General features: G+C 47.2%; 2 protein-coding genes and 1 long non-coding RNA gene across 8 annotated transcripts in view; 1 reads left to right on the top strand and 2 right to left on the bottom strand.

The window, feature by feature from the left end:
• Positions 1-900: 900 nt before the first annotated feature.
• praf2 (PRA1 domain family, member 2) lies at positions 901-12,488 on the bottom strand. The gene is made up of 3 exons (XM_073028587.1): positions 12,259-12,488; positions 2,514-2,731; positions 901-2,090 (listed from the first exon to the last, which is right to left on the bottom strand). Exons 1-3 carry the CDS (start codon positions 12,444-12,446, stop codon positions 1,951-1,953), a joined length of 546 nt encoding a protein of 181 aa, XP_072884688.1. The 5' UTR covers positions 12,447-12,488; the 3' UTR covers positions 901-1,950.
• On the top strand, positions 12,107-24,741 carry LOC140715969 (uncharacterized). Of its 2 annotated transcripts, none has more exons than XR_012096227.1 (3): positions 12,107-12,293; positions 15,722-16,249; positions 22,700-24,741. It is a non-coding gene; the product is annotated as an uncharacterized lncRNA (long non-coding RNA). The 2 variants fall into 2 exon arrangements; XR_012096228.1 differs by having other exon boundaries at positions 15,722-16,043; positions 22,700-24,740.
• LOC140715967 (coiled-coil domain-containing protein 120-like) overlaps positions 16,227-27,928 on the bottom strand; it is a 53,681-nt gene continuing 41,979 nt past the window's right edge. For all 5 annotated transcript variants that reach the window (XM_073028584.1, XM_073028585.1, XM_073028582.1 and 2 more), the window contains exons 9-10: positions 26,627-26,949; positions 16,227-21,084 (exon numbers count right to left, since the gene is read on the bottom strand). In XM_073028584.1, coding sequence (XP_072884685.1) covers positions 20,978-21,084; positions 26,627-26,949 — 430 coding nt within the window. In that variant the 3' untranslated portion in view covers positions 16,227-20,977. The remainder of the gene's footprint in view (positions 21,085-26,626; positions 26,950-27,928) is intronic.

Below are 27,928 nucleotides of genomic sequence, written 5' to 3'. Positions count from 1 at the left end.
CTTCATTTTTTCAAGTCCATCGAGTCCGATCTTTTTTTTAGTTCTTATTTGGTGGTTCTTTGTTGTAAAAGTTTTGTCCAATTTATGCTTCATTTACAGTACGTGTTTTCTTGTGAGGTTGTGTCTCCCATATGCTGAGATTTACGTGATCATTGATTTCCTTCAGTTTTTCAGTGTTTTCTTTCTTGTGGTCGATAGCGGGGGGAGGGTGATCTGTTAATTTTTTGTGTGTTGGGGGAGTTGGGTGTTTACTGTCACTGTGTTTTCACTCGAGGATTGTTATTGTGGCTGTTTTTGCTGCAAGCGGGGGAGCAGGGTGCTGGATATTTTGGAGTCTGCCAGTTTTATTTCTTTTCTTTTTCACGCCGGTTGGGGTGGAGAGGAGTTGATGTCTTTTTTATCATCAACACCCAGGGTCTCTCTTTATCTGGAGTAAGACAAACATAAGACTTGTACATGCTTACTTTGACAATAAAATTAACCTTTGAACCTTTCTCCTGGTCTAGAGATGTGGGGGTTTGCCGATGAGGAGAGATCAGCTATACTCACTAGAAATCAGGAAAATGAGACATATACAATTATGTAGGATAGGGGCAGGAAAGTTGTTTCCACTGGTGAGACTAGAACCAGGAGACAAAACCACAAGATTAAGTAGATTTAGCACTGCTTTTTCAGAACAGAGATGAGGAGAAACTTTTTTTTAACCGCCTGACAGTCAACCCCTGTAAACATCCTCATAAACTATATCCAGGGGAGTGATGGAGAGTGGTGAAGGGGGAAGGGAAAGGGGACAGAAAGGGAGAGAGGAGAATGGGGAAGAGGGGGAAGGGGAGGGGAGGAGAGGGAGGCTAATTTTCATGGTGTTTATACCCTGTGTGCATGGACATGACAACAATGAAGTTGAGTAAAAAAAAATTTACTGAACTGTACACATTAGTGTCTTTACATTCAAGGAATGCTGAAGATTATGGCAATACACTGAATCTCACACATACGCGCGGTACTGAGACATGCACTGGCTGACAACAACAGCTATTGATGGCGGAGGTCCTCCCTCCTAGCGGGCACAACACGAAATCTGACCCCAGATACTCTGACAGCAGATCACAAACCCCACTGCTCCTCCCATGTGGAACTCACAGGAACATCTCCCCCATAAAACCCTTTCCACGAATCCAAAGCCATCCCAACACAGAAACCTTTTGCCTTTCAGTCACCAAATCCCTCTTTGCATTGAACTGTCAAAGTGGAGATTATGGAGAGAGATATCCAGGAGGGAGGAAGGGACGATCCCTCGTAATTTGCTGTTTACTTCGGGCCACGGCTGCAGCTGCCCCTAGGCTGTCACCGGCCAGCGTTCGGTCCACAGAGTTGGGGGGGTGGGAAGTTGGCATAGGGATATGGGAACAAAGTGGGAATGTAGCCTCCTGGGAGGAGAGAGAGAATGAGAGGAAGACAGAGAGGAGGGGGAGAGAGTGTGGGAGAAGGAGAGGGATGGGGGAGTGAGGAGGAGGGAAAGGGTGAGAAAATAGAGAGGGGGAAGAAGAGGTTGTGGAGGGAATAGGTGGGCAGGGTGAGAGAAAGATGGAGAGGGAGAGAGGGGATGTAAGAATGAAAGAGGGAGAGAAATATCAGAGGGAAAGGGTGGCAGGTAGGAGAGGGGGAGAGAGGTGGTGGGAGGGTAGACAAGAGGGTGGGGAGAAGGAGGAAGGGAGTGATGGGGATGGTGAGTGGGGAAGAGAAGGCAGAGATGGGGTAGAAAGGAGAGAGGGGTGAGGGGAAGAGAAGGGGTAGAGAGGGGAGTTGGAAGTGGAGGGAGGTGGGTAGAGAGCAGAGACGAGAGGGGGAAAACATCATTTCTGTCCTGGGATGGTCCCTTCCTTCGAGCAGTGCGCTGTAGTGGATGAGCGGTGGCGGGGGTGTAGTGGGGTTGGACCTCTCGGACGGTGTCTATGACCCTGCCTCCTGCTCCTGACCCAGAGCCTCGAGGAGGATGCCCATCGGGGTGCGCTTCAGGCCGATGCTCTCGATCTTGTTCTCGATCTTGTTCTTCAGGTTCCGCAGGCGGAGAGAGGCGTGGATGAGGATCACTGGAGGGGGCGGGAGACAGAGAGGGTGGTCACAGAGACATCCAAACAGGGGAACTTGCCCTCCATCCCATCCTGTCCGTGCTAACCCACTGACGCCCATCCCACTTCACTCCACTCACGTTCCTGTCAACTTCCCCTGAATTCCTCCCCTCCCACAGGATGGGGCTGATTAACACACACGCGCACACAGAAACACAGACACAGACACGCAACACAGTCAATGCTAGGGATAGGACTTGGTTTCTAGAGGGACAAGCCGCTGCTCTCCCTCTCTCCCAATGCAACAACCTCACGTGAAGGGCAAGGAAGAGAGGCAGGGCGTGACTGGGGGCAGAACAAGGGCAAGACAGAAGGGAACGTTCACAGGTCAACCCAACCGCCTGCCCACCCTCCTCCACCGACGCGGCGAGAGCGGTCACTTACAGAGCATGGGGAAAGTGATGCCAAAGAGGAAGACGGCCACTCCTCCCAGCAGGGATAGCAGGCAGTAGCTGGCGGCCAGCACGGCCAGCACACAGAGGCCGGGGTGGTTTCTGCGCAGCCGCCGCACCACCGCCTTGTTCTCGGCTGACCACACGAAGCCCAGGAAGAAGAGACAGACGACTGCCCCACCCAGCAGAGTCTTCAGCGGCTCGATGTACCTGCGGCAGGGGCAGAAGACGGGTCAGTCTCAGGAGCAGGAAGGAGATAGGGAACTGCTGAGGGTTGTAAATGCAGCCAGCTCCAACACGGGCCTAACCCTCGCCACTATCAAGAACATCCTCAAGAGGCAATGTCTCAAGAAGGCAGCATCAATCATTAAGGAACCTCACCACCCTCTTCTCATTACCACCATCAGGGAGAGGGTACGGATCCCTGAAAATCACGGTTCCCTCTAAGCTGCACGGGTGCACGGCCCCGTGTTGACGGAAATGCTCCCGCGCACATAGCCTTTGTAGCCATGCAGCTGAAATTGGACACAGCTCGCAACATTTTACGAAGCATGAAAAATGTTCTACTGCATTTCATTAAACCCAGTGGCTTGCAGCTTTCACTACGAAACTTCATGCATATTCCAGGCGAGCATCCTTCGTCTCCCAGGGGTGAGGTCTTTGGAGCCACTGATGGTGTTTCTGTAGCTCTGGGTTTTTACGGGATGGGGTTGCTCGCTCCCATGCCCAGGCCTCCTCCTACCGCAGCCCGGCTGGAGGTCAGATTGGCTATCACAGAGTAATAATGACGTGGGGTTTGGCAGTGCAGTGCAAGTAGATAAAATTACCAGAAATTACATGCAAAAGTGCAAAAATAATGAGGTGTAAAGCAGGGGTGGCCAACCTTTTACATTCCATGCATCGATTTTTTCACTCACGAGTTCAGATGCACCATATAACTCTTGTACCCCCATTCAATTCTTGTAAAAATGTTAATATAGACATATTTAGCATTTTTAGATGATATATTGATTTAATATAAAAACAAGATAAACGTTATTTACCTTAATGAGACTTTCACAACTTCTTTTAACAAATATATTTTGTCTTCTTTTGATTTCTTCCTTTTTTTTAATCATATATTCTTTCCATAACTCAGACCCAAGCACTAGCTTCAGTTTACCCTGCTGTGTTTTATAGTGTCTATTAAGATCATGTCTTCTATTATGTGAGAAAGTGTTTTCACAAACAATGCACAACGGTTTTCCTGATGGACCCACTATAAATAAGAACTAATTTTCCCACTGTTCATTGGATTCACACCGACTATCACTTCCTGCTTTTCTTTTGCACTGTGATGGGTAAAAACAAACTTTTCGAAAAAGTACAGAACTGCAAATATTCACAAAAAAACAAACAAAGCACAACTCCGTAGCGCACGAGTGTCAATTGTAAACTGACCGGCAAAAGCCTGCGACACACTGCAGAACTGAAGTCTTTCTTTCCTAGTTTGAGTTCCTGTTATAGATTTTTTTTCTACAATTCAGTTTTTGGTGAATACTATTTGCATGAGTAGGCTTACTTTTTTATTATCACTGGGTTGCAGTGCGCCACTTCTGATCACCCAATGCGCCATCGGTTGGCCACCCCTCGTGTAAAGTGTTCATGGACTATTCAGAAATCTGATGGTGGGGGGAAGGAAGCTGCTCCTGAACCATTGAGCATGGGTCGTCAGGCTTCTGTACCTCCTCCGCGATGGTAGTATCCAATTGGCGTCAAAACCTCAGAAGATCCATCCTGGGCCAAACATACTGATGCGATTATGAAGAAGGCACACCAGCGGTTATATTTCATTCGGAGTCTGAGGAAGTTTGGCATGACTCCAAAGACTCAAGTAAATTTCCAAGGGTGTATTGTGGAGAGCATTCTAACTGGCTGTGTCACCTTCCGGTATGGACCAACACTCAACATTTCAGGAACTTCTTCATTTCCAACATCAGATTTCAGAATGGTCCACGAACCTATGAACACTGTCACTCTATTTTGCCCTCTTTTATATATGCTTATTGTAATTTATAATAATTTTTATCTCTTGCGTTGTACCGCTGCTATAAAAGAACAAATTTCACGTCAGTGAGAATAACATACAGGAGGCCCCCGTTTTTCGAACGTTCGCTTTACGACAGCTCGCTGTTACGTGTGTTTACCCTGAGAAAGACTACCAAGACCGTGAAGCCTTGTGCGGGCAGTTGTGTGCACATGGGTGTACGTGCATAGGCGTGTACATGTTGATTTTTTTCTCCAAATCGATTTTGGCTCGCTGTCTTCCCGATTCTGATAAGTGAAACTACACTATACATACAATATTTCTACTTTATATAGGCTGTATATTTATCATATCATTCCTGCTTTTACTATATGTTCGTGTTATTTTAGGTTTTATGTGTTATTTGGTATGATTTGGTAGGTTATTTTTTGGGTCTGGGAATGCTCAAAAATTTTTCCCATATAAATTAATGGTAATTGGTTCTTCGCTTTACCACATTTCGGCTTACAAACGGTTTCACAGGAATGATCTACCTTCGGACAACGGGGGAAACCTGTAACTGATCTGATTCTAGTGACGTGTCATGACAAAGCCATCTAACTCCACCTGCAAGTTAGCAGATGATACCACTGTTGAGGGCTGTATCTCAAATAGTGATAATTCAGGGGACAGGAAGGAGATAGAGAGCTTAGAAACCTGGTGTCACGACAACAAACCTTTCATCAATGTCAGGAACACCAAAGATCTGGTCATTGACTTCAGTAAGGGCGCTGGTGCACATGCTTCTGTTTACATCAATGTTGCCGAGGTCAAAAGTTGGTGTGCAAACACCAATGCTCTTGAATGGAAAACCCTACAGAAAGTAGTGGATTCGGTCCATCATAAGTAAAGCTCTCCCCACCGTCGAGCACATCTACATGAAACACTGTCGCAGGAAAGCAGAGTCCATCATCAGGGACCCTCACCACCTAGGACATAGTCTTTTCTCCTGTCATAGAGGAGCCTCAGGACTCACACCACCAGGTTCAGGAACAGTTATTACCCCTCAACCATCACGGTCGTGAACCAAAGGGATAAGTTCATTCAACTTTACTTACCCCATTGTTGAAATGTTTTCACAACCAATGGACTCACTTTCAAGGTCTCTTCATCTCATGTTCTCGATATTTATTGTTTATTCATTTAGGTTACCCTCTCACTGTATGTAATGTGAATACAAGCTAACTGTAACATAACTCAATAATGCATAGAAATAACGACAAAAAACCCATTCCCAATAAATAAATCTGATTCAGGTAAGCACAACACACACAAAAGTTTGCATGTTCCTTTAAGGGAACACAGATCTGTTACCTGAATGAACACTGACCAACCAAGCAAATTCACCATGAAGCAATAATTTAATGTGCCTTGTGCAGGAAGGCACAGAGTCGACTGTACTTCCTTAGAAGGTTGGCGTCATTCAATGTCTGTAGTGAGATGCTGAAGATGTTCTATAGGTCAGTTGTGGAGAGCGCCCTCTTCTTTGTGGTGGCGTGTTGGGGAGGAAGCATTAAGAAGAGGGACGCCTCACGTCTTAATAAGCTAGTAAGGAAGGCGGGCTCTGTCGTGGGCAAAGGACTGGAGAGTTTAACATCGGTAGCTGAGCGAAGGGCGCTGAGTAGGCTACGGTCAATTATGGATAACTCTGAACAACCTCTACATAGCACCATCCAGAGACAGAGAAGCAGTTTCAGTGACAGGTTACTATCGATGCAATGCTCCTCAGACAGGATGAAGAGGTCAATACTCCCCAATGCCATTAGGCTTTACAATTCTACCGCCAGGACTTAAGAACTTTTTAAAAGCTATTATTAATGCTTTTTGAGATAGTGATTTAGATGCATATCTTATTTTTTACTGAGTTAAGTATTGTATGTAATTAGTTTTGCTACAACAAGTGTATGGGACATTGGAAAAAAGTTGAATTTCCCCATGGGGATGAATAAAGTATCTATCTATCTAATTCACAACAGTATAGACTTAAATTCAAATTGTATTGACAAAATATTTTAAACTATAACAAACACCATAATACAACATAAGGAAAAGAGCCCGTCATGCATACATATATTAGCCTAATACAAGCACTTAGTTGTTGGAGCTCATTGTTGCATAATCAATCCAATTTGCTTCACTTCGTTTACTCACAATACCAAAACGGTTTTGCACAGAAGAACCCACCCCAGGAAACAAATATTTGCACAATGTCCAAGGAAAGGACGTCTGACTTTTTCCAACTACTGGAACTAGTTAAAAGTTATCTGCATATTCTCCGTGAGACCATGGTTTGCATGAAGATGTTCCAACATCAGTATCTGTCCTTCCAAGTGGGTTCTTTGAGCATTTCACCATGTTCTTCTGCAATGTTTGTCGTCCGTTTCCATTTTCCTTCTCTTCCCCCCCCCCCCCCTTCAATCCCATGCTCTCTCTCTTGATAATTACTCCTTGTTCTTTTTCTCGTGGTCTCGCTCAAAAAAATTGTTAATAAGACAAATCCTATTGGCTAATTTAATGGGCCTAATTTAACCAACCTAATTTTTATCTTAAACAGCAAAAATGAAATACATATCGCATTTTGAGAAAATCTGCAGATAACTTTGTTAATAAAATAATTTCTTACAATTATTTCTTTCTTTTTGAATTTGCAGAGATTGTTGCCCTCCTTTACTCTCTGTATACCCATGACTGTGTTGCCACCCACAGCTCCAATCTGCTAATTCAATTTACTGGCGATTGGCCTAATCTCAAATAATAACAAGGCAGCCTACAGAGCAGAAGTCTTCACCCTGACACAGTGGTGTCAATTCAACAACCTCTCCCTCAACATTGCAAAAACGATGAGCTGGTTGTGGACTACAGGAGGAATGGAGACGGGCTAAACCCCTATTGACATCAATGGATCTGGGGTTGAGACTGTGAACAGCTTTAAGTTCCTCAGCATAACCATCACTAAGGATCTCACATGGTCAGTTGATACCTGCTGTGTGGTGAAAAAGGCACAACAGCACCTCTTTCACTCCAGACTGTTGAACAAGTTTGGTATGGCCCCTCAAATTCTAAGAACACTCTACAGGGGCACAATTGAGAGCATCCTGACTGGGAGCATCACTGCCTGGTATGGGAACTGTACTTCCCTCAATCGCCAAGGCTCTGCAGAGAGTGGTGCGGACAGCCCAGTGCATCTGTAGATGTGAACTTCCAACTGTTCAGGACATTTACAAAGACAGGTGTATAAAAAGGGCCCGAAGGATCATTGGGAGACCTGAGTCACCCCAACCACAAACTGTTCTAGCTGCTACCATCCGGGAAATGGTACTGCAGCATAAAAGCCAGGACCAACAAGTTCCGGGACAGCTTCTCCGGGCCATCAGACTGATTAATTCAATAGACAATAGACAATAGGTGCAGAAGTAGACCATTCGGCCCTTCGAGCCTGCACTGCCATTCTGAGATCATGGCTGATCATCTACTATCAATACCCGGTTCCTGCCTTGTCCCCATATCCGTTGATTCCCCTAACCATAAGATACCTACCTAGCTCCTTCTTGAAAGCATCCAGAGAATTGGCCTCCACTGCCTTCCGAGGCAGTGCATTCCAGACCCCCACAACTCTCTGGGAGAAGAAGTTATTCCTTAACTCTGTCCTAAATGACCTACCCCTTATTCTCAAACCATGCCCTCTGGTACTGGACTCTGCCAGCATCTGGAACATATTTCCTGCCTCTATCTTGTCCAATCCCTTAATAATCTTATATGTTGCAATCAGATCCCCTCTCAATCTCCTTAATTCCAGCATGTACAAGCCCAGTCTCTCTAACCTCTCTGCATAAGACAGTCCGGACATCCCAGGAATTAACCTTGTGAATCTACACTGCACTTCCTCTACAGCCAGGATGTCCTTCCTTAACTCTGGAGACCAAAATTGTACACAATACTCCAGGTATGGTCTCACCAGGGCCCTGTACAAATGCAAAAGGATTTCCTTGCTCTTGTACTCAATTCCCTTTGTAATAAAGGCCAACATTCCATTAGCCCTCTTCACTGCCTGCTGCACTTGCTCATTCACCTTCAGTGACTGATGAACAAGGACTCCTAGATCTCTTTGTAATTCATGCTGATACAATTATATTTCTGTTATATTGACTGTCCTGTTGTACATACTATTTATTATAAATTAAAATAAATTGCACATTGCACATATAGACAGAGACGTAACATAAAGATTTTTACCCCTGATGTATATGAAGAGTAAAAATAATAAAGTCAATTCAATTCAATACTCTGGTTGAAGGCCCAAGTTGGGTGGTCTTTCATTGATTCTGTTATGGTTATTATTCTGTAGATTTAATGAGTATGCCCACAAGGAAATGAATTTCAGGCTTGTATTTGGTGATTATAGATGCACTTCAAGTTGAGAGCTTCAAGTTCTTGGGAATGAACATCAGCAATAGCCTGTCCTGGTCCAACTACGTGGACAAAATAGCCAAGAAAGCTATCCAAAGCCTCTACTTCCCCAGGAAGTTAAAGGAATTTGGCTCGACTCTTAACTCTCAGCATTTTTTATTGATGCGTCTCAGAACGGTCTGTCTTCAATGAAGTGGTGAAGAAGGTGCCAGGATACCTGCCTTTATTAGCCGGAACTCACAGTACAGGAGCAGAGAGATTATAGTACAACTTTATAAACTAGCTGGAGTACAGTGTACAGTTCTGGTCTCCACACCATAGGAAGGTGATGACTACACTCAAGAGGGCGCAGAGGAGATTCCCCAGGATGGAGCATTTCAGTTAGGAGGACAGACTGGAGAGGCTCGGTCTGTTCTCACTGGAGTGGGGGAGACTGAGGTGGCGGGAGGGAGGAACTGGGACAGAATGATGAGGGGCAGTGACAGAGTTGGAGAGACTCTTCCACATGGCAAAAGGTCTAAAACTAGGGGGCATATATTTAAGTTAAGGGAGAGATAGTTGATAAAGAATCTGAGGAAGAATTAAATTCCCAAAACGCAGACAGACTGTGACACATTGGGTCACTGTAACTGAGTCTTTAAATTGGAAGAAGTCAGCAAATTGTACAGTGTAGAGACAGGCCATTTGGCCCATATCATCAATGCTAGATCCCTAGCTTCTGTTTCCATGGCAGTTCAAGTGTTCTTCCTGACATTTATTAAATAGAACACACACCAGTCTTTATTGAGGGGTCAGACGTGTAAAGGGACAGCAGGTTTAAGTTCCTGGGCCTTCAACATCTTGGAGAATCTATCCTTGGCCCAACGTGTTGATACAGTCACAACGAAGGCACACCAGTGGCTATACTCTAAAGTTCAAAGTAAATGTATTATTAAAGTACATATATGTTACAGTACGCCTCCCCAAAATTCATTTCTTGCCAGCACACTCAATAAATCCATCACAGAATAACAACCATCATAGAATCAATGAAAAATCGCACCAACTTGGGCGTTCAACCAGAGTGCAAAAGGCACCAAACTGAGCAGGCACAAAAAGAAATAAGTAATAATAAATAAATAAGCAATCAATATCGAGAACATGAGATGAAGAGTCCTTGAAAGTGAGTCCATAGGTTGTGGGAACAGTTCAGTGGTGGGGCAAGTGAAGTTGTGTGGTTATCTCCTTTGGCTCAAGAGCCTGATGGGTGAGGGGCAATAACTGTTCCTGAACCTGTTGGTGTGAGTCCTGAGGCTCCCGTATCTTCCTCCTGATGGCAGCAGCAAGAAGAGAGCGTGTCCCGGGAGGTGAGGGTCCCTGAAAGTGGACACTGCTTTCCTGTGACAACACTCCGATGAGACGTGTTAAATGGTGGCGAGGGCTCTTCCCATGTTGGACTGGGCTGTATCCACTACTTCTTGTAGGATTTTCTGTTCAAGGGCATTGGTGTTTCCCTACCAGGCTGTGTTGCAGCCAGTCAATATACTCTCCACTATACATCAATAAGAAGCTTGTCAAAGTTTCCGATGTCATGCCAAATCTTTGCAAGCTCCTCAGGAAATAGAGGCGATGTCGTGCAATTACATGGTGGGCCCAGGACAGGTTCTCCAAAACAGTAACACCGAGGAATTTAAAGTTGCTGGCCCTCTCCACCTCTGATCCTTTGAGGACTGGCTCATGTTTTTCTGGTCTCATCCTCCTGAAGTCTATCAACAGCTCCCTGGTCCTGCTGACATTGAGAAAGAGGTGCTCACTGTGGCACCACTCAGCCAGATTTTCAATCTCCCTCCTTTATGCTGATACATCACCACCTTTGACTCGGCCCACAACAGCAAACTTGAATGTGGCATTGGAGCTGTGCTTAGCCCTCGCAGTCATAAGTATAAATCGAGTAGAAACGGGGACTAAGCACACAGGCTTGTGCTGCATCTGATGGAGATTGTGGAGGAGATGCTGTTGCCAATTCCAAACTCACTGGGGTTTGCAAGTGAGGATCCAGTTGCTCTCGAAGCTTATTGATCAGTTTTAAGGGGACGATGGTAATGAATGTTAAGCTGTAGTCGATAAAGAGCTTCCTGATGTTTGCACCTTTGCTGTCCAGATGTTCCAGGGTTGAGTGAAGAGCCAATGAGATGGCATCTGCTGTGGACCTGGCGTGACAATAAACAAATCAAGTCACTTCTCAGGTAGGAGTTGATACGTTTCATCAAAACACTTCAGCACTGTGGATGTAAGTGCTACTCGATAATAGTCATTGAGGCAGGTTACCACAGTTTCTTAGGAGTTTGAGGAGATTCAGTTTGTCACCAAAGAATCTAGCAAATCTACAGATTAACTGTGGAGAGAATTCTGACTGGTTGCATAACCGTCTGGTATGGATACTCCTACGCAAAGAATCGGAACAAAAAAGTAGCAGAGATTTGTAAAGTCAGCCAGCTCCATCACGGGCACAGCCCTTCCCATCATGAGGGCATCTTCTGCAGCAAGTGTCTCAAAACGACGGATCCATCATTAAGGATGCTCTCTTCTCTCATTAGTACCACCAGTTAGGAGGTACAGGAGCCTGAAGATCCACACTCAACGATTCAGGAATTTTTTTCCCCCTCCACCATCAAATTTAGGGTCCTTGACCCTATGGACGCTACCTCGCTATTCCTGTATTTATTGACGTACTGTACCGCTGCCGCAAAACAAATCTCACGACATATGTCAGAGAGGATAAAGCTATTCTGATTTTCCTCGTGCTTCTGTCATTTAACGTAAAATGGGAATAATTATCGGCATTTAAAAAAATAAGCCCCTGATTGCGCACATCCCTTTAATGCCAGGCTGCCCGATCTGCATTGCTCAAACAAACGTGGCACCCACATCGACGCACGACTGACTGTACGGCTCAGCCAATTAAAAGGGAGCACCTATTTTGAGTGACGGCTCAACTACCAATGGGAGATAAGACCATAGGCGCGGTCCAGTTACAGCTGTTGTCCTACCCCCTACAGTGGGCGATAAACATTTCAGAACCAATAGTCGCTAAAGAAGACATGAATGTCAACGCAGGTAGCAAATAAATTACGGGAACGCATTACAGACCCGCCCCATGATTACGTCATCATAATAACAACGCACAGATTACGCAATGCAAGTGGTAGCGCTCCCTGAGTGACGGCGTTACCAACCAATCGCTGAGGGAAAGGGGGGCGGGAGACAGCGGAGCGCCGGTACTGACCCGACCAGCAGGAGGATGCCAGCGACAGTTGCCAGGTAGTTGGTCTGGTAGTAGAGCAGGTTATTGATCACCCGGTTGTTCCATCTTAATTGATCCTTCACGTCGGGCAGGCTGAATCGGGCCGAGCTGCACAAGAAGTCGTCCATTGTGCGGAACGGCGGCAACTGCACGTCGGAGTGCCGAGCCATGGCGGCGTCGGCGGTGGGGAGGGGAGGGGGGTGGGGTGGGGTGCGGTGGTGAGAAACCGAGTCAGCGCGCTGACTGCGCAGACGCACCGCCGTCCGGCTGTCTCATCTCCTTCACTGCGCCTGCGTCGCCGAGCTGGGCTCCTCCAATGCGTCGAACGTACTCGCGTCGTATGCAAATTTTAGCATTACGTCATCTACATAGCAGAACTCCATTCAGCCCATCTAGTGCTGACAGGCACGTAACTGAATTGTCCGATTGGTCCCATTTCCTGCCTCTTGACCTAGAGCCCTCGCTATCTCTGACAGCTGGATGGATTTGGAGAGTGTCAGAGTTATCTGACAAGCAAACAGATACTGTGCTGATCCCTTTATACTGACAAAGACCATTATAACCCAAATAATTTATATAACTTTTGTTTGTACGTTTACGTCAATCTTTTATGTGCTATACAGTTCTTTGCAAAAGTCCTTAGGCACATACTGTATGTATAGCTAGGGTGACTTAAGACCCAGTATTGTATTTGTCAACATGGAGTGGGGAGTGAGTTTGTAAATCTGGCGGGAGCAAACAATGTGGGGAATGGTGAGGGTGGAGTGCTATGGGAGGGATGTGGGATGGGTGGTAGGGGAGTGCCAGAGGTGTGGGGGGGGGGGGGGAAGGTGGCACGGGTGTAGACACACCCAGACCTGGGATTCAAGGCAAGGTCATTTGATTCCAAACAATTGATTTATTGATCATTACAGACTGGCTGTCTGGTGCTTCCCGCTACCTCCCCTCTCCCTTCTTTTCCCAGCTATGATTCCCCTCTCCCTGCCCTCTTCCCACTCTCAGTCCACAACAGAGACCCATATCAGAATCAGGTTTATCATCACTCACATATGTCATGAAATGTTTATTTTTTGTTACAGCAGTGCAATGCATAAAATTTCTAATGTACTGTGCAATCGTCTCAAACGCCCTAGCTCATATTATACTGCATGTGCCCAAGGCAGTTTGCACAGTACTGTGTTTGCTTTGTATGAATCTTGGTACTGTGCTTTGCCCCTTGGCCCCAGAGTAATGCTGCTTGATTTTGCTGTGTTCATGGGTATTTGTGTCTATTTGATTGATAATTAAAAACTTGAACTTGACTAAACTTGATTTTCTTGCTGCAGTTTTAAAAAAAAATACAATAAACATTTACAAACCAGCAGAATTGCGAAAATATGACTGAGAATATGAGTTGTAAAGAGTCTTTGAAAGTGCGCCTCAGTACATAGCACAGGAACAGGCTATTCAGCCCACAAACACTAAACTACCTACACCATGCCAATATCCCTCCATCTATTTAATGTGCCTGTCCAAATGTCTCTTAATAGCCTATAATGTATTTAGCAGGCAGCGCATTCCAGGCATCCTTCACTCTGAGTTAAAAACAAGCTCTTCACGTCCCCATTGAACGTATCCCCTCTCACCTTCAGTTCGTGCCCTCTGGTATTAGACATTTCAACCCTGGGAAACAGATACACTCTGTCCACTCTATCTATGCCTCTCATAATCTTATAAACTGATGTCCCCTCAGTTTTGCTGTTCCAGATAAAACAACCCAAGTTTGTCCAGTCTCCCGTTATTGCACTCTAAACCAGGCAGCATCCCGGTAAATCTCTTCTGCACCCTCTCTAGAGCCTCAATATCCTTCCTACAGTGAAGCAACCAAAACTGTATGCAGTACTCCAGATGTGGCCTAACCAGAGTTATATAAAGTTACAACATATCCCCTTGACTTTTCGTGCTGGTTCAGGAGCCTGATGCACGAGAACGTCTGGTTGCTGGAAGCCCAAAGCATCACACACAAAATGCTGCCTGGCCTGCTGAGTTCCTGCAGCATCTATGGAAATGAATAAACAGTCGACGTTTCAGGCCGAGACACTTCTTCAGGTGGGGACAGGGGAAGAGGACAGCTAGAAGGTGACAGGTGAAGCCAGGTGGGAAGCTTGGGTAAAGGGTTGGAAATGAAGGAATCTAATAGGAGAGGAGAGTGGGCCATGGGAGAAAAGGGAAGGAGGAGGGGGTCCCAGTGGGAGGTGAGAAGAGGTGGGGAATAGAAAAAGAGGGGAGGGGAAAACAATCACTGGAAGGAGAAATCAATATTCATACTATCTGGTTGGAGGCTACCCAGGGTGTTGCCCCTCCACCCTGAGGGTGGCCTCACTATGGCACAAGGGGAGGCCGTGGACTGACACGTCAGAACAGGAATGGGAAATTGGAATTAAAATGTTTGGCCACCAGGAAGTTCAGGTGGAACAAAGGAATGGTTATTAGAACACTAACTGTTCCCGAATATTGCCCCTTGGGTCCCTTTTAAATCTCTCCCCTCTCAGTTTAAACCTGTGCCCTCTAATTTTAGCTCCCCCTATCCTGGGGAAAAACACTGTCACCATCCACTTTATCTACGCTCCTCGTGGTTTTAACCTCTATAAGGTCATAACATAAGAAATAGGAGCAGGAGTAGGCCATCCGGCCCATTGAGCCTGCCCCGCCGTTCAATAAGACCATGGCTGATCTATCCGTAAACTCAGCTCCATCTCCCTGCCTGTTCCTCATAACCCTTAATTCCCCTACTATGTAAAAACCTATCTAACTGTTTCTTAAATATATTCAGTGAAGAAGCCTCAACTGCTTCCCTGGGCAGAGAATTCCACAGATTCACCCCTCTCTGGGAAAAACAGTTTCTCCTCAACTCCGTTCTAAATCTTCTCTCCTGAATCTTGAGGCAAAATGTCCCCTCGTTCTAGTCTCACCTACCAATGGAAACAACTTTCCTACTTCTATCTATCTAACCTTTCAAACTTTTGTATGTTTCCATAAGATCCCCTCTCATTCTTCTGAATTCCAGAGAGTATAGTCCCAGGCGACTCAATCGCTCCTGATAGGTTAACCCCTTCATCCCTGGAATCAACCTGGTGAACCTCCTCTGCACTGCCTCCAAAGCTAGTATATCCTTCCTCAAGTATGGAGACCAGAACTGCACACAGTACTCTGGTCTCACCAACGTTTTGTGCAGATGTAACTTGATGTCCCAACTCCTGTATTCAGTGCCCTGTCCACCTTCACCATCCAGGGAAGGAGGGAAGGGTTAACTCACTGCTGCCTGTGGGTTCCAGCAAGGTGGAGTGAACCCACTCATTCTGGCTGGTGCTGAGGGTAGAGGGCTGGGAGATTAAATCCGTACAGGCTGCATGACTGCGTGTGCTGTCAGGGGAGGCAGGCTAACTTGTGTATTTCTTCTGCATAGCAGCTGCAGATGGAGAACGTGCGTGTGTGTCCCATGTACGAGTTGGTGGTGAGGAGTGTCGTGCACCCCAAGTGCAGTCTCACCGGTACTTTGTGCAAATGTAACATGATGTCCCAACTCCTTCCGACCTTATTCGAGCCCGTGCCGCCCAACTACAGTCACTGGGCAAATTAACCTACTAAACCACACACCTTTGGCCTGTGGGAGGAAACTGGAGCACCCAGAGGAAACCAATACAGTCACGGGAAGAACGTACAAACGGCAGAATTGAACCCGGATCGCTGGCGCTGTAATAGAGTTACGCTAACCATCTGTTAAAAATGTGGGCTATGGTCTGAATCGTCGACCGTTTACTCTTTTCCATAGATGCTGCCTGCCCTGCCGCGTTCCTCCAGCATTTTGTTTGTGTGTGTGTTGCTTTGGATTTCCAGCATCTGCAGAATCTCTTGTGTTTTATGACCTTTAAATTTTTACCAAAGAAAACATATCTGGCATCGCTCAGCACTTTCGTGCAAGGGTGTTTATTAGGTACGTCAAAAGTCAAACTTACAAAAATTAGTGAAAATTGGTTTAAAAAAATGCCAATGTTTACAAAAAGATAGCTACAAGAAAACGCAATAAAGTTCAAAATAAATGTCATTGCTAAAGTACAGTATTTCATCATATACAACCCTGAGATTCACGTCAGCAAATCTATAGAATAATAACTATGAGAGAAGCAATGAAATACTGCCCAGCCCAGGCATTCAACCAGAGTGCAGAAAACAGCAAATTGCACAAATCTAAACAGGAGGAACAATAATAATGTAAATAAGCAATAAATATTGAGAACATGAGATGAAAAGTCGTTGAAAGTGAGTCCATAATAATAACTCAGTACTTCTTTTCGTCCAGTGTGCACTTCTAGCAGCCCCAAGCTCTCTCGGATACTGAGGGCAATCAGCTCCTTTAATAACGTACTATCTTTAATTACCCACAAAGTTAAGGTCAGTCTAAATGAATCAGAATGTGACGCTCCCCACAATGTAATTACAGTCACATTACAAAATAAACAGATAAACAAATAAAAATAAACAAAATAAAATAAACATCTACCTTAAATACAGGAACCAAACTCATTACTGAAGAAATATTCTGCCTCGTATGGTGTATGACCCCTTCAGGGTCAGCAGGAGGACATGCCCACAATCTTGAGGAAACATTGGAGATAGATTGGGCACGTGATGAGAAGGGAGGCCAACTCTATCAAGACAGCACTCCGTTAGACCCTTGGTGCCGTACCATACAGGCAGAAATGAGGACCCTGAACCACGCCTGGGGCACAATAGAGAGGATGGCCCAGGACAGACTGAGATGAAGGACCTTCATTTGCCCTGAGTGCCAGCGGCCTAACAGGCAGTAAGTAACTAAGACGGGAATGCCACCTTAAAGCCAGCTGGTGTTCATCAGCTCAGTTTAGGACCCAGCAGGTGCCCTGGGGCTGTATTAGTTCTGCCACTGGGCAGATCTGGATGTAAGACAAGTTTTTACAGCGTACCTCAGTACATGACCAATTCTACTATGGGGCAGCCAGTTCTAAATCCAAGCTTGCAATTTACCCTGGATCACATGCGTCATTATCTTCTGAAACAGTCTTCCACGAGTCTCTTTGTCACATGTCTTACTAAAGTCCAGGTAGATAACACCCACTGATCATGGTCCCTTCTCGCTGCTGCCGTCAGGAAGGTAAAGCAGCCTCAAGACTCACACCATCAGGTTCAGGAACAGTTATTACCCCTCGCCCATCAGGCTCTTGAACCAAGGAAGATAACTTCACTCACCCCATCACTGAACTGTTCCCATAACTTTCAAGGACTCTTCATCTCATGTTCTCGATATTTATTACTTTTCTTTCTTTTTGCATTTGCACGGTTTGTTGTCTTTTGCAATCGGGTTGAACATCCAAGTTCATGCAGTCCTTCATTAACTCTATTATGGTTATTATTCTGTAATGGATTTGTTGAGTATGCCCACCAAGAAAATGAATCTCAGGGTTGTATATGGTGATATATTGGTACTTTGATAATAAAATTTACTTTGAATATTACCCTCATCAAGCCTTGAAAAATCTGCCCCAGACTGTCCGTAAGCAGGCCAGGCCTCTCCAAAAGGTACTTGGACAGGTACATGAATAGAAGAGGTGTAGAAGGATATGGGCTCCAACAATGGGAATGCTATTCACTGTTCCATCAGATTCCAAAGCCATATGCAGTTCCCATGTTCCCACTCCCACTGGGAACACCATAAGCAGTTCCCAAGTTCCCACTCTCTACAGGAACACAGTATACCAGTTCCCGGTTTCACTCTCCCACCAGGAATACCGTGCACAGTTCCTTTTTCTCTCTTCCCACAAAAGGAATGCTGTACAAAGTTCTGGTCTCCTTCTCCCACCAGGAACAGTGTGTACAGTCCGTGTCTCCCTTTCCCACCTGGAACACCACGCACAGATCCCGTCACCATCTCTCACTGCAAATACTGTGTCCTGTTGTGAGTTCCCTCCCTTACTGGAAACTCTTATGTATTTTTCCTGAGGTCCCTCTCCCACCAGCAACGCTATGCAATTCCCATCTCCATCTCCCACCAGGAATACCATGCCAAGTCACATCTCCCTCTGATACCAGGAATACCAACTGCAGTTCCCATCTCTGTCTCACACAGGGGAAAACTGCACAGTTTCCACCTCCTCCCACCAGAACGCCGTGCACTGTTCACATCTCCCTCTGTCACCAGAAAGACCGTGCACAGTTCCCGTCTCCCTCTCACACCGGGAAAACTGCACAGTTCCCAGGTAACCTCCACCATTCCTTCAGGGCTGACTTATTTTCCCATTCAACCCGTGATCTTTGACGCCCTGACTATCAACCTCCACTTTAAATATACCCAATGACTTAGCCCCTAGAACAATCTATTCCAGATTCTACAGATTCACCACCCTCTGGCTGAAGAAATTCCTCCTCCCCTCTGTTCTAAAGGGACGGCCTTCTATTCCGAGGCTGTGCCCTCTGGTCCTGGACTCCCCCACTATAGGAAACATCCTCTCCATGTACAGTCTATTCTGGGCCTTTCAATATTCAGTAAGGCTTCAATGAGACCCCACTGCCCATTCTTTTAAATTCCAGCAAGTACAGGCCCAGAGCCATCAAACCCTTCTCACACGTTGACCCTTTGATTTCCATGATCATTCTCATGAATCTCTGCTAGCCCCTTAGAAAACTTTCTCCTAGGGCTGGCCAAGTCAGCTATCTGTGGGTCCTGGGCCATACGCAGGCAACAGGGACTAGCTTAGACGGGAACCACAGTCAGCAAAGATGAACTGGGCAGAAAGGTTGTTTTACAGATCCATAATTCATTGAAAGTAGCGTCACAGGTTCAAAGGGTTGTAAAGAAAGCTGTCGGCACATTGGCCTCCATAAATCAAAGTATTGATTACAGGAGATGTGGCATTATGTTGAAGATGTATCAGACATTGGTGAGGGCGAATTTGGAGTACTGTATGCAGTTTTGGCCACCTACCTACAGGAAAGATGTAAATAAGGTTGAAAGAGTAGAGAAAATTTACAAGGATACTGCTGGGCCTAAGTTATAGGGAAGGATTGAATAGGTTAGGGCTTTATTTCTTGGAACGTAGAAGATTGAGGGAGATTTGATAGAGATATACAGAATTATGAGGGGAATAGATAGGCTAAATGTAGATAAGATTTTTCCATTCAGGTAGTGTGGGGTGACAACCGGAGGTGCTGGGTTAAGGGTGAAAGGTGAAAAGTTTGAGGGGGAACTTCTTCACTCAGTGTCGTGAGAGCGTGGGACGAGCTGCCAGCACAAATGGTGCATGCGAGCTCGATTTCAACTTTTAAGAGAAGTTTGGATAGGTACATGGAAAGTAGGGCTATGGAGGAGGTCGACTGGAGTGGGCAGTTTAAATTCTTCAGCACAGACTAGGTGGGCCAAAGGGCTGTTTTGTGTGCTGTAGTTTACTGAGGTGTGTGCAGGTGTCTCAATGTCCATGGACAGGTTCTCAGTAACAAGGAGACTCTCAGATGCTTGACAAACTCACAGTTTAATCCCATTGCTTTATACATGTCTGAGAGTGACCCATTAGGGGCTACATGTGCTGTTATACAAGAAGCCGCGATCAGGAGAGCATTACAGTCTCCCCCCCCCACCCCCCCGTACACTGTACACTGATGTCACACACCAGGCAGCCAGGAAGGCCAACGGCGCTGCGACTTTCCCAGGGGATGACTGAGGAAACGCATTCATTCCCGGTGGATCAGGACTGCACCATGGGCGTGGCCTGGAGGTCCAGGGGGAAAATGGACTTGTGAGGTGAGAGGGAGGGGGTGGGGGGGTGTGTGGGAAAAATGAGTGGAAGGGGATAACTGAGAGGGGCAAGGTAACAGGGTGGTGGGAGGGGAACAAAGTAGTGGAAAGGGTTAATGGAGAGGATGAGGCAATGGGGCAAAGTGAGGGAGGGTAACGGAGTTGATGTAATAGGGAGCCAGTAGGAGGGGATTGTGAAAGGGGGAGGAGGTCACAGGGAGGGAGGAGGGGTGGACGATGGGGGGATAGGTAATGGCGAAAGGGCAAGGGGGAAAGTAATGAGGAAAGGGGCAAAGTGAGGGGAAGGTAGTGGGATAAGGGGGATTAACCAGGAGGAAGGGGATGTATTGAGGGGGAGGGGAGGAGATAATGAGAAGGGGCACAATGAGGGGGAAAAGTGGAGGGTAGGCGACGAGAGGCAGAGGAGATAGTGGAATGGAGATCAGGTGATGGGAAGGGAAGGGAAGGGAATGGAGAGGGTGGGTATTGGATGTCCCACACCCTGACTCCAGGAACAGGCCTTCAGACCAAACCTTCCCTCCCTCCCCCCCCCACACACACCCACCCCCCCAAGCCCTAAATACTTCACCTCAGACGACTCCATGGCTCAGCTGGCCCCCACGGTGGGACAGAGGGAGAGAGTTACGCCCCTATCCCTCGCAGAGGGGGCCCAGGTCCAAGGGGAGGGGCTGCCCCACACAGGATGGGATGGAGATGTGGGCAGGGTAAGGGTCAGGTGGGGGTGGGGGGAGTGGCGACCCCAGGAGGGGCAGGAAGAGTCAACGAACACCATTGGCTGGCTAACAATGGAGGAGCCAAGGTAACAGGGTGGAGTCAGTAACTAAGGCCAGATATGGTGCTGTGAGGTTCTCTCCCCCACCCCCTCCAATCGTCCAATCAGCACCAGCGACTGTGGTCGGTGACCCTGGGCCTTTGGGTCAGAACCTCTGGCGTCCGCCAGTCGAGGGTGGGTCCGCGGTGGGAGATCGAGGGCCAGTCCGCCCCTGCGAGGAGAAGGGAGAGGGTGAGTGATGAAGGGGCAGGGTTCACACAGACACCCCTCCCCAACCCCCTCACACACATTGGGTCTGCCAGCGACATCTCCACACCACAACAGGCACACGTTGTGTGGCCAAACACACACACGCTCCACACCGACTCACACACACACACTGACATAGTTGCACCACACGCTGCATCCGCAAAGCTAACAGCATTGTGAAAGACCCCACGCACCCCTCATACAAACTCTTCTCCCTCCTGCCATCCGGCAAAAGGCACCGAAGCATTCGGGCTCTCACGAGCAGACTGTGCAACAGTTTCTTCCCCCAAGCTATCAGACTCCTCAATACCCAGAGTCCAGTCTGGCACCAGCTTTTACATACACACACACACAGACAACTGAACACCACTCCACTTCCTTTGCAATTTTTGCTCATTTCTTTCTCAATTCCTGCTAAATATTGTTTACATTTACATTATTTATTATTATATTGTAATTTGCCCTTTACTGTGCCTATTGTCATTTATTAATTATTGTACTGTCTTGCACACTTTATGAACATAGTTCCGTGTAGGTCTGAAGTCTAATGTAGTTTTGTGTTGTTTCATGTAGCACCATGGTCCTGGAGGAACGTTGTCTCATTTTTACTATGTACTGTACCAGCGGTTGTGGTTGAAATTACAATAAAAGCGACCTGACTTCACTTGACTTGATAAAGAGGCCAATAAAAATAATTGAGCTGTGGGTAAGAGAGCTGAGTCTAATGCAATGCCGATATTGGGAACCAGTTCTGATTCAGTGAGCCAAACGCTCTCCACACACCCCCCCCCCCCCACGGCTGAGTGACACCCTAATCCCACCTCTGTGCCTCTGACACCAACACCACTCACTTCCCCAGAGCAGACGTCACTCCCCATCCCTGCAGTTCGTTAAACCTCAGCCATCCAGTTACTGACGCCCCCACATCCCACCGGATACCCTCCTCATCCCCACATGCTGCAGTCCATGGACGACTCCCCTTCCCCTCCCTCAACCACCCCCCCCTCCACCCAACCAACCGCTGCTCCTTCTCCACACCTTCCCTTTAACTCCACAGTGGGGGCAAGGGCTCCAAACAAGCCCCGAATCAAGAGCAGCGAAGCGGGTGCAGCCCTGGTGTGGGCCAGCACAGTCAAAATGGGCAGAACAGCCTCTTCTGTTCCAAATGACTCTAGTTTAACAGCTCCCGCCAACCATTAGTTCCCCTGGGGTGAGGTCCAGATTACAACAAGGATAAACAGTCACAGTCTCCTACTTACAGGAAAGACATCAATAAGATTGAAAGAGTACAGAGAAATTTTACAAGGATGCTGCCAGGACTTGAGGACCTGAGTTACAGAGAAAGGTTGAATAGGTTAGGATTTTATCCCCTGGAGCGCAGGAAAATGGGGGGAGATTTGATAGAAGTATACAAAATTTCACTTGTCAGTTTATGAATATGCAATCAATCTGTGTATACAAGCTATGTATTTATATTAATTTTGGTTTATTTTAAATTATTCTTGTGTTCTTTATCTTATTGTGTTTCCTGAGCTGCACCAGTTCTGGAGTAACAATTATTTTGTTCTCCTTTACAGTTGTTTGCGAGAAATGACATTAAGCGATCTTGAATCTTGATAGGGTGAACGTAGGCAGGCACTTTGGAGTCATGGAGTCATACAAAACTACAGCAGGGAAACAGGCCATTTGGCCCCTCTAGTCCACGCTGAGCCATTTAAACTGCCCATTCCCATCGACGTGCACCAGGACCATAACCCTCCATATTCCTACCATCCATGTACCTGTCCAAACTTCTCTTCAATGTTAAAATCGAGCTCACATGCACCTCTTGTGTTGGCAGCTCGTTCCACACTCTCACCATTCTGAGTGAAGAAGTTGCCCCTCATGTTCCCCTTGAACATTTTACCTTTTACCTATGACCTCGAGTTGTATTCCCACCCAACGTCAGTCGAAAAGCCTGCTTGCATTTACCCTATCGTTACCCTTCATAATTTTGTATCCCTCTATCAAATCTCCTCTCAATCGTCTATGTGCCAAGGAATAAAGTCCTAACCTATTCAATCTTTCCTTATACCTCTGGTCCTCCAGACCCTGCAACATACTTGTAATTTTTCTCCGCACTCTTTCAATCTTATTTACATCTTTCCTGTAGCTAGGTGACCAAAACTGCACACAACACTCCAAATTAGGCCTCACCGACATCTTATACAACTTCAACATAACATCCCATCTCCTGTACTCAGTGCTTTGATTTATAAATGCCAATGTTCTGAAAGCTTTCTTTACGACCCTACCTACCTGTGTTGCCACTCAATAAATTATGGACCTGTATTCCCAGATCCCTTTGTTCTACCACACTCCTCAGTGCCCTACCGTTCACTGTGTAAGACCTACCCTGGCTGGTCCTTCCAAAGTGCAATATCTTGTACTTGTCTGCATTAAATTCCATCACCCATTTTTCTAGTCACTTAAGATCCCACTGCAAGCCATGATAGCCTTCCTGCTGTTCACCACACCCCCAATCTTGGTGTCATCCACAAATTTGCTGATCCAGTTAGTCACGTTATCATCCAGATCATTGAGACAGATGACAAATAATAACGGACCCAGCACCGATCCCTGCGGCATACCACTAGTCACGGGGCTCCAGTCAGAGAGGCAACCATCTACTAACACTCCCACAAAGCCAATGTCTAATCCAATTTACTAGCTCACCTTGACTGCTGAGCGACTGAACCTTCTCGACGAGCTTCCCATGCAGGACCTTGTCAAATGCCTTACTAAAGTCCATGTAGACAACATCTACTGTCTTGCCTTCATCCACATTCCTTGCAACTGAGCACCAAATTTCTTGGTGTTCACCTGGCGGAGAATCTCACCTAGTCCCTCAACACCAGCTCCATAGCAAAGAAAGCCCAGCAGCGTCTCTACTTTGCGAATGCTGAGGGAAGTCCATCTCCCACCCCCCATCCTCATCACATTCTACAGGGGTTGTATTGAGAGCATCCTGAGAAGCTGCATCACTGCCTGGTTCGGAAATTGCACCATCTCGGATCGCAAGACCCTACAGCGGATAGTGAGGTCAGCTGAGAAGATCATCGGGGTCTCTCTTCCCGCCGTAACGGACATTTACACTACACGCTGCATCTGCAAAGCGAACAGCATTATGAAGGACCCCATGCACCCCTCATACAAACTCTTCTCCCTCCTGCCTTCTGGGAAAAGGCACGGAAGCATTTGGGCTCTCACGACCAGACTATGTAACAGTTTCTTCCCCCAAGCTATCAGACTCCTCAATACCCAGAGCCTGGACTGACACCTTACTGCCCTATTGTCTTGTTTATTATTTACTGTAATGCCTGCACGGTTTTGTGCACTTTATGCAGTCCTGTAGTCTAGTGTAGTTTTTTTTTTGTGTTGTTTTTTACGTAGTTCAGTCTAGTTTTTGTACTGTGTCATGTAACACCATGGTCTTGAAAAATGTTGTCTCACTTTTACTGTGTACTGTGCCAGCAGTTATGGTTGAAATGACAATAAAAGTGACTTGACTTGACTTGAACTTCTTTGAAAAACTCTAAGAGGTTGGTTAGACACAACCTACCAAAGCCATGCGGACTATCCTTAATCAGTTCGTGTCCATCCAAATACTCCTATATCCGGTCCCTCAATAACTTTCCCACCACTGACGTCAGGCTCACCGGCCTATTGTTTCTTGTTTTAGTTTTAGAGCCTTTCTTGAAAAGCGGAACTACATCGTCTATCCTCCAATCCTCTGGCACCTCACCTGTCGCTGAGGAAAATTTAAATATGTCACACCTCCTGCTGCTTTACCTCCTTTCTAGAGACACTACGTCCATCTGCTGAGTAAAGACAGATGCAAAGAATTTATTTACAATCTCCTCCTCCTCTTTTGAGTTCACACATGGATTACCATTCTGGTCTTCCAGAGGACCAATTCTGTCCCTAGCAATCCTTCTGCTCTTAACATACCTGTAGGGTCTCTCAGGATTCTCCTTCACCTTGTCTGCAAGAGCAACCTCATGCCTTCTATTAGCCCTCCTGATTTCTTTCTCAAGTGTTCTCTTGCATTTCTTGTACTCCATAAGCACCTCATCTGTTCCTACCTGCCTATACCTACTATACACATCCTTTTTTCTCTTAACCAGGGTCTGAGTGTTTCTTGAAAACCAAGATTCCCTGCACTTGTTATCTTTACCTTTTATTCTGACAGGCATGGACAAGCTTTGTACTCTCAAAATCTCACTTTTGAAGACCTCCCACTTACCAAGTACAGGTTTTATCCACAAAGCAGCCTGCCCCAATCCACACTTGCCAGATCCTTTCTGATACCCTGGAAGTTTGCCCTTCTCCAATTTAGAATCTCAACCCACAGACCAGACCTTTTTTTTTTGCATATTTACTTGGAAACTAATGGCATCGTGGTCACGAGATGCAAAGTGTTCCCCTACACAAACTTCTGTCGCCTGCCCTGTCTCGTTCCCTAATAGCAGATTCAGTATCGCACTCACTCTCATTGGGACCACTGTACTATGTACTGATTAAGGAAACTTTCCTGAACACAATTCTAAAACTCTATCCCATCTAGTCCTTTTACAGTATGGGAGTCCCAATCAATACATGGAAAGTTAAAATCACCTACTATAACAACCTTGTGTTTCTTGCAACAGTCTGTGATCTCTCTGCTAACTTGTTTCTCTAATCCCTCGGACTGTCGGGTAGTCTGTTAAGGTGGTCATACTTTCCACTCCGGTTAGGTGAGCCTAGAGGTCATAAGTTAAGAGTAAGAGGTTAAATATTTAAGGAGAACCTGAGGATCACTCAGTGTGGATTGAACTGCCAGTGGAAGTGATGGATGGGGGTTCACTTGCAATATTTAAGAGAAGTTTGGATAAGTACGTGGATGGCAGGGGTATGGAGGACAATGGACAAGCTGTGGGCTGATGGAACTAGGCAGAGTAACAGCTTGGCACAGACTAGATGGGATGAAGGGCTTGTTTCTGTGGACAATCTGCGGGGGAGAGAGGGAGGGGGGAGAGGGGAGAGGATGGCATCGGAGTAAAATCAGTCAGCACAGATTTGATGGCCTGAAGGGCCTGTCGCTGAGCTGTGAGACAGTCCTCACTGCTCCGCTCCCCACTGAGGACAATTGGTCAATGTGTGGTTGGGTTGGTGCATTCAGGAACAGGGCAAGCTGGCTGAGTGGTCACCTCCTCGCTAGCAACCCTGAAAGAGGTCTTGTTACTTATTTCTGCCCCAGAGAGAATGTCCAAGCAGGCTGCCGTCCGTAGTGAGGGGGCAACTGGCCTCCTGCCCAGTGTCCAGCAGCTTCAAGATGGTCCTTTCAGCTTCGTATCCCTGTCTCTCAGATTCAGGATGGGCCAAGCGGCTCCTATCCCAGTCCAACAGCCTTAGAAGCAACCAATTAGCCTCTTATCCCATGCCCATCAGCCCCCAGATGGGCCGAGTGGTCCCCCAGCCCTTACCTGTAGTGTGGTGACGCCGGTGCTGTCCCGCCGCCCGCACGTACCAGTCTCGCAGTCCCTCGAGCGCCAGCGCCCGGTGCAGCTCGCGGTCCCGGTCCGGCAGGCGGGCATTAGGACCTGGGGGAGGCGGCCGCTCCGGCCAGCGGCCCGCGGCCAATCGGAGTGCTGAGCTCCCAGCCCCGCCCCGCGAGGCCCTGCCCAGCACCTCCGAGCTGCTGCTCCGCCGGGTCCCGCCGGCCACCGACGTTCGCTCTGCCCCCGTCTCACTCCGGGATTCGAGCGGGGGATCCCAGGCGTTGGCACACGGACTGGGCAGGGAGGGCCTGGAGCAAAGGGAGGGGTGGTAGAAAAGCAGGGGTAGTGAGAGGGATGGGGTGGGGTGAATTGCGAGAATGGGGGGGGAGGGTGGGGGTTGGAGCAAGATAGGATGTGTGTAGAAATGGCAGGGAGGAAGGGGAGGATTAAAGAGTATGTGAAGGCATATGGGGCAGGGGGAGAGGGAGGATGGGAGGGAGTGGATGGGAGGAGTGGGGAGGATAACATGAATGCGGGGGAGAAGTACCCGCGGTAGTTCGAGAGCGAGAGTGATTGAAGAGAGGGAGATGAAGAGGTTGATTGGTGGGATGGGAGGGGAAAAGCATGATTGATGGGGCAAGAGGGGAAGGGGGTGATTGGTCAGTCGAGAGGGGAAGGTTGATTGATGGGGTAAGAGGAGAAGGGGTGATTGGTGGGACGAGAGAAGGGATGATTGGTGCAATAAGAGGGGTAAGGGTTGATCAGTGGGCAAGAGGGGAAAAGGTGATTGGAGCGGTGAGAGGCAAAGGGGGAGATTGGTAGGGCGAGAGGGGAAGGGATGATTGGTGGGGTGGGAGGAGAAGAGGTGATTGGAGAGGCAAAAGGAAAAGGGGTGATCGGTGAGGCAAGAAGGGAAAGGTTGATTGGTGGGGTAAGAGGAGAAGGGGTGATTGGTGGGGCAAGAGGAGGGGTGATTAGTGGGAAGAGAGAAGGGATGATTGGTGGGATGAGAGGGGTAGGGTTTGATCAGTGGGCAAGAGGGGGAGGGGTGAGAGGCAAGGGGATGGTTGGTAGGGCGAGAGAAGGGGTGATTGGTGATGTGGGAGTGCAATGGAAGTGAGGGTGAAGACAACCAACACGTTAGGCAACAGAGAGCGACCCCTCCCTCACTGAGTGAAGTCATCTGTACATCCTCCTCTCCCCTCTCCAGAGCTCCCGGACCACGTGTACCATTAACCACCTCCCCCTTCACCTGACCCACACCAAACTACTGCTCCTCTGTCAACT

Source organism: Hemitrygon akajei, chromosome 24, assembly GCF_048418815.1.
Source record: "Hemitrygon akajei chromosome 24, sHemAka1.3, whole genome shotgun sequence".
NCBI classification, from domain to species: Eukaryota; Metazoa; Chordata; class Chondrichthyes; order Myliobatiformes; family Dasyatidae; genus Hemitrygon; species Hemitrygon akajei.
Note: the sequence above shows the minus strand (reverse complement) of the source record. Positions and strands in the feature narration are given on the sequence as shown.

Excerpts from the sequence above, each read along its gene's own strand:
- praf2 (XM_073028587.1), bottom strand. The coding sequence starts at position 12,446 with ATGGCTCGGCACTCCGACGTGCAGTTGCCGCCGTTCCGCACAATGGAC. Across the intron at positions 2,732-12,258 it reads GGCATCCTCCTGCTGGTCGG|GTACATCGAGCCGCTGAAGA; the intron begins GTCAGTACCGGC and ends CCCCTGCCGCAG. Across the intron at positions 2,091-2,513 it reads CATCACTTTCCCCATGCTCT|TGATCCTCATCCACGCCTCT; the intron begins GTAAGTGACCGC and ends CGCCCCCTCCAG.